At 40.1% G+C, this 12,333-nt stretch overlaps 2 protein-coding genes across 7 annotated transcripts in view; both read left to right on the top strand.

Annotated features, from left to right (window-relative positions):
* Positions 1-12,333, top strand: part of LOC120416544 (uncharacterized) — a 161,455-nt gene that overhangs the window by 48,640 nt on the left and 100,482 nt on the right. The window lies entirely within an intron of this gene.
* Positions 6,980-8,344, top strand: LOC120416546 (testis-specific serine/threonine-protein kinase 6-like). Its single transcript, XM_039578276.2, has 2 exons — positions 6,980-7,161; positions 7,217-8,344. Exons 1-2 carry the CDS (start codon positions 7,054-7,056, stop codon positions 8,300-8,302), a joined length of 1,194 nt encoding a protein of 397 aa, XP_039434210.1. The 5' UTR covers positions 6,980-7,053; the 3' UTR covers positions 8,303-8,344.

Here is a 12,333-nt window from a genome sequence, read left to right as displayed (position 1 = left end):
TTGATGAGTCTGCAACTTCAACTATCGGACTAACATTCCTCCCTTTTGTTGAACTGCAGGCTTCTTGGGAGGGCGCCGGTATTGACTAATAAAGTCGGGGTCTTCAGGGGTTAAACAGTGAACGGATGGTTGGCTCCCACTGATCATTTTTGATTCATTGTTTAACTTCAGCTGTCAATAACGGAGTAGCAGCTCATTGGCAGTCAACCATGCTCATGCTCATGCTCATGCTCATTTGTATTGTTTTATGATGAAGTGTCAAACTATCGAGGTTCTACTTTACTTGAAGAATCACTACTGTGATTTCGTTTCGTTAAATTTCTAACACTCTGACGCCACGTAATCGCCCCACAAGTAGTGTTACAACTGATGTTTCGCAATCACTGCACCGAAAGAGTGTTGGGCGAAATCAATCTTCGGCGGTGGTCCCACCATTATCGAGCAGCCGTCATTCGTCGATACCGTTTAGGCAAAAGATAACGAGCCGCGAGCTTTCCCTTTCGTGCTGGAGTTTGTTACGTTAACGGTCAAAGCGGAAGCAGCGCTGCGAAGAGTGAAGTTTTTACCACCGTTGTATGTGGTTGCATGCTCTCCGATTTGACAAACTAATGAAGCTTGGATGTGGCGTGTGCCAAGCTGGGTTGTTTTTTTTGCTACTTCCAAAAGGCAAAAGTTATGTGAAGTTTTTCTGTGCGCACCTGACTTTGTTGGGTGTGATGATTGGTTTTAAAATCCGTAGAAAATCGCAAATGTGTAATAATGAATATGTTATTTCTAAGGAAATCAATGTGGAAATTTTGATATGGAGATTAAAAATTAAACAAAGTTAACGGAATTCAGTACTTTTTTTTCTTTTTCTCTAAAAATATAAAAATGTTATTCTAATTCAAGCTTTAAGCCCTGCCTGGATAAAAAAATACTCGACCTCTTGGCCTAAGATTTATAAGTTTTTTGTCTGTTCTGCTTTTGTCTTGTTCATTAAAAGAATTGGTACAAGAATGTTTGTGTTTTGTAAATCAGCACCGAATTAATCATTTATTATTATTATTTATCATATTTGGCTAATTTTTAAGTGGACAACAAGAAGAAATTTTAAATTTCAATCCTAAATTTCGAAAATTTTAAGCAAAAACAATGTCTGATACCATGTAATTGCAAAATATAGAAGAAATTCATTAGCATTTTTGCCCTCCTCACCTTACTGAGGAAAGACTATAAAATTACTCGGAAAATGAACTTCTTTACTTGACCTTTTAGATCCAACTTCATGTATACATATCGACTCAGAATCAAATTCTGAACAAATGTCTGTGCTATGTGTGTGTGAGTGTGCGTGTAGGGATGTGGGTCTGGGCACCGAAAAATATGCACTCGATTATTTCAGCACTGGCTGAACCGATTTTAACCGTTTTGGATTGGTCTTGGGGTCCCATAAGTCCCTACTGAAAATTGTAAAGTTTAGTAAAGTACTTCAGAAGTTATGCTAAAAAAACGATTTTGTTTAAAGTCGTAAAGATTGTAAAAAGTGTTGTAAGAAAATCAAAAGTATCAAAAGTTATAAGCACTTAAGTGCTATTTATACACTTTTTAGAGGCCGGATCTCAAATATGTCGATAGAAACGTTGTCCGGATCTGCCATGCGACCCATCGATGGATGGGTAATCAAAAGACCTTTCCAACACGTCTAAAAGATTGAAGATCTGACAACTCTATCAAAAGTTAGGGTCACTTAAGTATTTATTAAACACTTATCAGGCCGGATCTCAGATATTTTGATAGAACACTGATGAAGTCTGCAAGACGAAATACGTGTCTGTCAAGATATTAAAATATATAGCGGAATTAAAAGGAACAACTTGTATCTTTGTATTCATAGTAAGTAAGTAACGTTTTTTTTAAAGAAAAGTTCCATTCGTTTTCTACTCTGTGGTTCCAAAATTTTAAAAGATAAGTGAGAAAGTATCACATTTGATTAAAAATGATGTTTTAAAATGGGTTAACCAATTCACTGTTGAATGTACAAGTTTTTCCTTTTTTTATAACATGTTTTGAGCATGAGAGATCACCCATGGTTGCCCCTCCGTTGCTGAACAGAACCGTAATATCCTTTCAGCACTACTGATCATAGGCTTCGACGATCTAGTGGTGTTTCCCTTATCAACAGCATGTATGAATGCGCCGAAAAAATAAAACACCATGATTGCTAAAACTAGATCAGTTGCGAATAGGTAACAGTCATTGGCCACAAACGGCGCCCGCCATGTCAGTTTGTAGATCTCGATTTTAAGGGACGGAAATGTTAGTTAGCCGGTTTTCCGGTAACCTGTTTTCAACGGTTTTTTAAACCATTGTACATGACAATATTATTCAATTTTCATTCAGATCTACCGGGATTCAGAAAACCATCCATTTTCCTAACCTCGGATAGTTGGATACTTTACATGAAGAAGCTAAAAATTTCAAGAAAAAAACTGTTATTTAGCATGGAAAAACACTGAACTATTGTTCATGTTGAAAGCTGTTTTTTTGTAGCAGTGAAAAGAAAATCTCGTGGCCGGAAAACTTTTTTTTGACAGCCTGTCTACCATGTTTTTGCTGCAGCGATTGTTCACGTGACTTTTAAGTCGGTATGCCGCACCCAAAATCGTCGGTTGTAGCCAATTTCCTACGATAATTTTCAGACGTGGATAATTGTTTCGTCGTCGTCGTCAATTACAATCGCGTCATCGCGCGGTGGCATTTGATATCTTGATATCTTACAGCCGGTTGCGGTTGACAAGCTGACTTCCGCGCGCCGGCTGCGATTTTAAAGTGAAGGGCATTTGAACCTTTTTTTTCAGTCGTTACACACCTGTCCCACCCACCACGATTGGGGTCGAGAGAGGGGGGTGGAAAAGTCAACCGGGAAAATTCGTCATCCGCCCCGCGTTCGGATACGCGTATTATCCCGTTCAAGTGGCCGCGGCAGCAGTCCCACGGGGCGAGGAAGCGAAATCTACCAGACCGTAATTTATCTAATTTCGACAAATCGTCTTTGCCCGGTTAGCGGTGGTGAGTGAGGCTGAATAAAAAAGGTTGCATGGAAAGAGGCTAAATTGATAGCGAATCTAAACGGACAGCCTTTTATTGAAGGGGGAGGGTTGGAAGTTCCTGCTTCAACACTTGCATTTTGAGAGTTGTCGGCAACCCTCTGCAAGCCATTTTTTAGTACTCTGTATTGGTTTCTTGTTTTGTTTGCGATCTGAAATTTCAGATTAAGAAAATATCAAAAAGAAAAAAAACCCAACATTTTGTAAAAGGTATAATTATACAAAAAAAAAACTACTACTATCATAAATCGAAGCGTTTGGTACGGTATGTCCACGCATTCTTCCTCCCATTATATGAAATACGCTCCATTCAAAGATTTAATACATTTCGGGTGTTCTCGCAATACTGCGTTTTGAATGTTGACACTGGTTGTTTCTTTGGTAGATTAGATTAAACAATTAATCAGTGGGCTAATTTTTGGAAATAGTAGAGCAATTCTCTGAGATTTCAGTCATTCGATTTTTTTTTGTATTTTTAATCCGAAACTTTTTGGTGCCTTCGGTATGCCCAAAGAAGCCATTTTGCATCATCAGTTCGTTCATATAATTTTCCATACAAATTTTGCAGCTGTCCATACAAAAATGATATGTGAAAATTCAAAAATCTGTATCTTTTGAAGGAATTTTTTGATCGATTTGGTATCTTCGGCAAAGTTGTAGGCAGACGTGCATCGGCAGACGTGGATTAGCAAAAATTTAATAGTGATTTGAATATCACAAAAAAAATCAAGTGCTAAATGGGCTATTTAGCACTCAAATAGCACTTCATCACTAAAACTAGCGAATAAGTGAAGATAAAGGTTTCGGTCGTTCAGAACCTCATAGTGCAATGAAAAAAACATACTTTAGGCACAAAACAAATTGATATGGTGCCTTTTCCAAGCCATGGCCTTAAAAAAACTGTCAAGTGCTATTGAGTGCCGATGCACGTATGGACTACACTGAAAAAAAAATGATACACGGTAAAAAAAATTGGTGATTTTTAATTTAATTTTTTTTCTCTAAAACTTGATTTGCAAAAAAATACAATTTTTATTTTTTTAATTTTTTGATATGTTTTAGAGGACATCAAATGCCAACTTTTCAGAAATTTCCAGAATGGGCAAAAAACCTTTGACCGAGTTATGATTTTTTGAATCAATACAGATTTTTTTTCAAAAAATCGAAATATTGGTCGCAAATTCTTTTCAACTTCAGTTTTCGATGTGAAATTTCTGAAAAGTTGGCATTTGATGTCCTCTAAAACATATAAAAAAAAATAAAAATAGTGTTTTTTTGCAAATCAAGTTTTAGTGACAAAAAGTTAAACAAAAAATCACCAATTTTTTTTTACCGTGTATCATTTTTTTTCAGTGTAGTTCATACCTACAACTTTGCCGAAGACACCAAATCGATGAAAAAATTCCTTCAAAAGATAGGGGAAAGTGGGACAAGTGTAACAAGCTAAGGAAATGCTCGTTATAACCCACCAAAAACGTTCAAGCTCTGTCGGATTTTTCAATAATCATCTTATTCCAGGTCTTGACTAAGACTTTGATAGAATGAGTTTTAAAAAATCCTGTTTTTTATGCAAAAAATTGATTTTAAAAATTTTGATTTTCCGTACGTTCTACCCAACTAGTGGGGCAAGATGAACAACCCGTTGGGGCAAGAGGAACAATGCATGAAATAACATGTTAATTTGCTAACAATTGAACTGTTATCACTTAGATACATCAGATAAGAATGTATTTGAAACGTTTCTTTCATTTTTAGATTAAAAAATAATATTTTGCTAAAAATTAGATCGTTTTCGCAAAAAAAATATTGCTTTGATGAAAAAAAGGAAATTTACATAATATCACTATATTTTGCATGGACAATTTTTTTAAAATTGTTTATCAGTTTTTAAGTACTTTTATGTATTTATTTCTCAATAAAATATGTTGTTGCAGCGATTCGTATTTTTTTCCATACTAAAAATCCATATGGTACACTTGCCCCACCTGAACAAGATTTTTTAAAAGCTCTCAACAAAAATAACCAGAAGTTAAATCATACTTTATAATAGGTGCAAGTCATTAGTAGGGACACTACTGATCTAGGAAAAATAGCAGTTTGATAAAATGAGCCTTAAAACGAACCCTAAGCCTTATTTTGTACTTTCCAAATATTATAAGAAAACAAAGGTTTTGAAAAAAACTTCATTAAATCTTATGTCCCGTGGCGTTTACTTCGTTTTGGTAGTTATGTGTTAGTAGAATCAGTTGATTGCAATGCTAGCAACAATTCCTCATACTGGAAATAATCAAAATTGTAAAAATTACGGCCGTACGAGCGATTGTTCCTCTTGCCCCATATGGTCGTCTTGCCCCACCTTCCCCTACAGATTTTTGAATCTTCATACATCATTTTTGTATGGCCAGCTGCCAAATTTGTATGGAAAATTATATGGACAAACTAATGATGCAAAATGGCTTCTTTGGGCATACCGAAGGCACCAAAAAAGTTTCAGCCGGATTAAAAATACAAAAATTATAATTAAAGAAAAAAGACCGATTCCGTAGAGAACTGCTCAGTATTGGATTCATGTTATTAAAAACGATTTCGGAAGACGGGAAATGTCGATGCTCCACTTTGTTAAGGGGACTATGGACATTTTCCCCGGTGCTCCCAAATAAGTTTCGCTTGAAGTTAGACAGTGTTGGGTAGGTAAAGTGTCCAGGATACGCTCTAAGCACATGTTGCGATCAATGACATAATTTATTACGGATAATTTGCTTTTGTAGCAAATTTTCTAATCATTGATTGATGGTAATTTTTAAAATTCATAATCATCTAAACATTTGAGCTAAACAAAAGATTTTTTTTCTAAAAAGAGAGCCATCTGAGGGTTAACTATGGCGTGCCAAGGGCTCATCAGACAGCCTTGGCACGTATCCGGATTAGTTGGGCCTGGTGTTGTTTCCACTCTTAGAGAGAGAATACGATTCTTGGGTCGCTTTCTCATGGCCACAGAATCACGGGCGGAGCAGCACTGGTTGGCACTGCTGGGACGGAGCGCTAGAATTGGTTATCTTAATTGACTAATGCGATTATTTGTTGGAAGTTGTTGGCAGTTTTTTTGTTCGTACACGGTCTTATCATTAGTTGTTCGCGTCACACTTGATAATATCACCGAATAACTCTGTGCTGTAATTAAGGTTTATGACAGGAAGTGTTTGTTTGTACGACTCTCAACGCATGAAAGAAGTAACTTCTTTTAAGTATCTACATGATTTTTAAATATTAAGAAAAAACTTGGTTTTATTGGATAAAAAAGTCACCTCAGAATTCGTTCCAACACAAAAAATCGCACAAAAGGAAACTGACACTTTTTCTAATGTAAATTAGCGTTAAACGCCACGGGTTATTTCTGGCCGCGACGATCCGGTCGATGTCTTCAACCTGGACGCTTTTATGTATGCATGAAAGCAATCCAATCCGGCGACCAACCAACCACCCGCACCCCCTCATTGAATGGAATATCTCAGCTTATTCATGACTGCGTCCTTTTTACTTCTTTTTTCTACTGCTGCTGCTACTTGTTCCCCAGATGGCAATATGCCGCGTCGTCGTCTGACGCCCGGAGGAGTGAATCTTCTGTGCTGCTGATGGGACCGGCCTTTTATTATTGGCTTCAAGTGCGCTCCCCGTCGACAGCGAGTCCCCATTGACGTCCGGATGTACGGCACGGCCGGCCCTACTCCTACTCAATGGAGTGAAAAGGTTGAATGAAAGTGTTGTTGACGGCCGATCCGGGATCTATAGAAATTCCGCCCGGTTGATGGCACACAGATTAGTTCCGAGAGCTTGCGAGCGAGCCTGGCTCGAGAGCCGATTATTATGCGCTGATCGGCCAAATCGAAGTATGCGCTATGAAATTAGTTTCTTTTGAAAACAACAACAACAAGACAAATTGTCGTGCTCCAAATTCTAAAATGTAATGAGTTCCAAAATTGAATCCGTGTCGGGTAGGAAGACAGCACAGGAGCACGTTAAGACGTTGGGCTACCGGTTTGTGGCGCGACTTGGCGAGGGTACGTTCTCAAAGGTATGCGGTTCAGCTTATGATCTGAACGGCCTCAACATGACTTCCTCTTTGTTAGGTTTACCTTACCGAGTACACAAGCCCGAACGCAGTTGGTGTTGAAAAGCTAGCTTGCAAGCTGATCGACACGGCGGTGTGCAGTGCCAAGTTCCGGCGCAAGTTCTTACCACGGGAATTGGCGGTTCTTCTACGAGTCCGGCATCCGCACATCATCCGGATCCAGGCGATCGTCAAATGTCACTCGAAGATCTTCATATTTATGCGGTACGCTGAACTGGGCGACTTGTTGACCTTCATCCTAGCCCATGGAGCTATTGGTGAGAGTCAGAGCAGGATTTGGGGACGCCAAGTCGGGCTGGCGTTGCAATATCTGCACGAATCCGGGATAGCACACCGGGATCTCAAGTGCGAGAACATCCTGATCACCACGAACTTCAACGTCAAGTTGAGTGACTTTGGATTTGCACGGCACGTGATGCGAAGTCACGAGGTGGAACTGAGCAGCACCTACTGCGGATCGTTCGACTACGCCTCGCCGGAGATCCTCAAAGGGACTCCGTACAATCCCAAAGCATCCGACATGTGGGCCTACGGAGTACTACTCTACGTCATGCTCAACAAATCGATGCCCTTCAAGGGTCGTACAAAGGCAGTCTACGAGCTCCAGTTGGCTCGCAAGTGGCAGTTTAGATCGCGAGTCCGCAGCAAGTTATCCCACCAGGTCAAATCCCTGGTAACGAACCTCCTAGAACCGAACCCAATCATTCGTTACACCATCGACGAAACGCTCATCAACGACTGGTTCATGGACGTTCCCAAACTACGAGCCCTCAACCCAGACGAATTCGTGTGCCTAGCCGAGGCCCGCTCCGTAACCAGGGCCTGCTCCAGCGACGTTCTGCACGTCCAATCGAAGCTGCGCCAGTCCGGCAGCGACGTCATAACGACCATCAAGCAGGTCGAGCAACGAGACGCGCCCCAATTTAAATCCAATTTGTCACTAAAGACGTCCACCATCCTACTGCTGCAAGACGACTCCACGGTCAACGATGCACCACCTGACGACGAAGAACGCCCTGAACCCGCCGACGAACCTGATGATCCCCAGCAGCAACCTTCCCCAGATGATACCCGTTCGTTATAAAATACAAACAATTACGGCTCATTATTTTGTGTCTCCATGGAATCGCTTCTACCCGACTCCGGTTGTTGTATGGGACCAAATCATCACTCTCGTTCGTTATCGCAAAGTGGCAGCCGGGGTATAGAACCTGATTAAAAGTTCTGCCGGGCCATGCTTCGAAGGACTTGAGGAAGTTTACGAGGGGGTTGTGCAGGAGAAAGTTTCCCAGACTCTCCCCCGGGTTGGCAATGAAAATATTGTGGTCGACCTTCGTGGGTTCAGGTCGTAACTTGATGAAAGTTGTTTGAGCATCAATTACTAGTTGGAGCTTGTTGAGGGTAGAGTCATACTGAATTGAATCATTTTGAAAGAGCCTGAAAATAATGTGTGACTTTCTGTGAATCTAAAATTCTCAATATAATTTATAGATATAAATAATTTCTGATAATCAATGCGACCCAAACGACCTAGTTACTTACTCAAAATTCTAGTTCAAAAGATTTGAATTAATGATCATGTGATTTGCAAACGTAACCAAACACCATGCCATTAACCGGAATAAATCGCCGTATTACTTTCTCCCCAACTCAATCACCATATTCATTGAACATTCATCTCCTTAACCCTCACCTTTGCCATCGCGTTGTTCGGTGTCCAATATCTACACCTCTCATTATGAGGCTAATTGAAAGTTATCACCTTGTTCAACCGGGAACCTCCCATTAGTGTTACCCACCCGGGGTCACATGACCAACATCAGACCAAACCTAACCTCTCTCTCTCTAATCGGCTCTTCGGGTCGGGTGGAGTCGAAGAAGTTATCCGAGTCGAATGCATAACGGGGCGCACACGACCAAGGCCAAAGACGTGACTCGGACTAACGGGAGGCGAAGAGTCGATTCCATCGTAGTCGGTCATCTCGGGAAAACTAGGGCTGGGCGTGCGAGGACACACAGGGCTTGGAGCGGTGGAACGAAAGCGAGAAAATGGTACCTCCTATCGATAGTCGAGAGGGGTGGGCAGCAAAAAACAAACATTCCTTTCAATGGTCTCCACAAACGGGCTGGGGCTCGTCGAAAAACCGGTCCAGAACCGGAGGAGAGCAGCAATGAGGCCAAAGCTGCTGGTACGTACAGATCACTTTGCGTCTCGACGGGTAGCAAGTAGCTCGTATTAAGTTCGGCATGATTGTGTGCTGTGTTGTGTTGTTTTAAGGTAGGTCAAATTGGGAACTGCTGCTTTGCTGATGTAGAACAACTCGAAAGCTGTTGGTTTGTTCGATATCTGGAAGTTGCTACCTCAATAGCTGAGATTACTCTTTGACCTGTCACTTGAGACTTCAATTGGGCTGTGGGAATCAGCTGATTACATGAACTTACTTCCACGTCTTCTTGAGCGATACATCTTAACGAGCGTTGAGATCTAATCTACGGCAGAAGTAGTTTTCACACGATTAGTACATGAGTCAGCATGGTTACCTCAAACCACTCAACCGAAAAGCTACTGTCCCAGAGTGTTAAGTGCTTTCGGAGGCGCTCTTCGTCGGTTTGATTATGCTTTCGACCCCTGGGACTGTCCCCGACTCCATCCGGAGACATCTTCTTTTAATCTAGACCCCCACCCACCAGGTTAAGTGGTGTCCAGCTGAGTGCCCTTACGCCAAGACTCGCTGATGGCTCAGGAAATTAATCCACATTTTTCGAACAGTCATCGTCGGAGATATTTCGAAGTCCACACAGGGAGAGGTAATTACGAGCGACCCCAAACGAGCCACCGAGGGCGCAATTACGAGGCAGATTTTTTTTCTTCTTTTTCTAAAGCCCGCGAATTGCGGCGAAGGTTCGCGGGAGTTCTGGAGAACACGCGCCATTGGGGTCGCTCGCGTAATGAAGAAGTTCGTCGAATTTAGTGACGGTTTGTTGCTTCTGAATTGCGTGCTTGGAAGTGTGAAACAAGTGCGCTGCGGGACTGCGGTTGTAACTGTTCCTTGGAAGCCGTTATGATTTTTGCTAGAACACAGTTTAGCAGAATTTTGCTGCAAATTCCACAGTGTAGAATAACAATTAGAATTACAATTATGAAAAAAATAAATATATTTTTTATTGTTGATTTTAAGTTTGTTCACTAAACTACGCTAAAGTTATTTAGAATTTTGAAATCCAAAATAAAGACCAAAATGGCGGTGATTTAATATTGAAAAAAAATGCCTTTTTTGATTCAATAGGCAATCAACTATTCCAATTTAACTAGAATGGGGTCACAGAACTTAAATTTGATGTTAAAAGCAAGACAAATAAAACACGAAACATTGTTTGATTTGATTATCCAAAGTCCCATACAAATTTTCGGATAGTGGAATTTCGGATAATCGAATTTTCGTATAAGGGACCATCCATAAACCACGTGGACACTTTTTTGGGAATCTCGAAACCCCCCCCCCCCTCGTGGACAATTGTCCATACAAAAAAAAAACTTTTTTGTATGGAGCGTGGACAATCGCAATTACCCCCCCCCCCCCCCTAAAAGTGTCCACGTGGTTTATGGATGGTCCCTAATCGAATCTGGACTGAACTAAGTTTACGCTAAGCAAACAGTTCTGGGCGTTATGGAGCAATTCCAGCTCAAATCAGGATTTTTGCCTTCCTCACCTCAATGAGGAAAGGCTATAAAATCACTCAAAAAATGAACTTCTTTATTCGACCTCCTAGACCCACCTTCACGTATACCTATCGACTCAGAATCAAATTCTGAACAAATGTCTATGCATGTGTCTGGATGTGAGTCCGTGCACCCAAAAATATGCACTCGATTATCTCCGGACTGGTTGAACCGATTTAGACTGTTTTGGTCTCATTCGATCCGTCTCGGTGTCCCACAAGACCTTAGTTAATATTATGAAGTTGAGGAAAGTACTTCAAAAGTTATGCTAAAAAAACGGTTTTAGCTAAACTTTGGAAGATTGTAAAAAGGGTGGTTTTTGTAAGAAAACCCGTCATGCTATATATTGTTAGAAAGGTATTTGAAAGACCTTTCCAACGCGTTCAAAAGATTGAAGATCTGACAACTCCCTTCAAAAGTTATGAGCACTTAAGTGTTTTTTTATACACGTTTTTGAGGCCGGATCTCAAATATTTTGATGAAAAAGTTGTCCGGATCTATTATGCGACCCATCGTTGGATAGGTAATCGAAAGACCTTTCCAACGAGCCCAAAAGATTGAAGATCTGACAACCCTATAAAAAGTTATAAGTACTTTAGTGTGTTCAATACACCTTTTTTGAGGCCTGATCTCAGATATTTTGATAAAAATAAGTGTTATTTATACGCTGTGTAGTGTATTCACTTTATGAATGCTGTTTTTTTGAAAAGTGGTCTAAACGTCAAAATTTTTGAAAACCGGTAGTGGGAATCGATTCTCCAGACAATTTTACATAAAAGTCTCGATATTGACCATTGTCCTATGTCCAATCCTTGGGAAGATACAGCGGTTTTAAAAATGAAAATGTTGAAAAAACGTTTTTTTTGTGGTTTTTGGCAATTTCTATATAACAGACTTGGTTTTTCAGTCTCGTAAATATTTTTACCGGAAAGCTCGTCCAATTTTCCATAAGTTTGCCTTTGACAGCATTTCAATTGGATGTAAGGGCTGACAGATATAAGCTTAATTACATTGCTTATAACTGAAAATAGAATATTTTTTTCAGTGTGGTAGAAACCAGGATAGTAAATTTGATTACTTAAATATAAAAACGATATAAATCAAAAAGATTTCCTACAAGTTTGTCTTTGACCACTTTTTGATACGACGCAATGGCTTCGAGATACAGTAATTTTTAATTTACAAAATACAAAAATATTTAAATACCTTACGCCCTTCTCAAATGTTATTTTCGAGTACTATTGGCTCCATATACACAAAAATGGCTTATATAGGCCTAGAATAACATGTCTACAAAGTTTCATTGAAATCGGAGAGGGTTGGGTACAAAAGTACCAGAAAAATTCCTGATTTGAGCTGGAATTGCTCTATGGGCTATCTACAAACACTTAGCT

This window comes from Culex pipiens, chromosome 3 (genome assembly GCF_016801865.2).
Source record: "Culex pipiens pallens isolate TS chromosome 3, TS_CPP_V2, whole genome shotgun sequence".
In the NCBI taxonomy this organism is placed as follows: domain Eukaryota; kingdom Metazoa; phylum Arthropoda; class Insecta; order Diptera; family Culicidae; genus Culex; species Culex pipiens.
The sequence above is the reverse complement of the archived record's forward strand: the minus strand, read 5'-3'. Positions and strand labels throughout refer to the sequence as shown.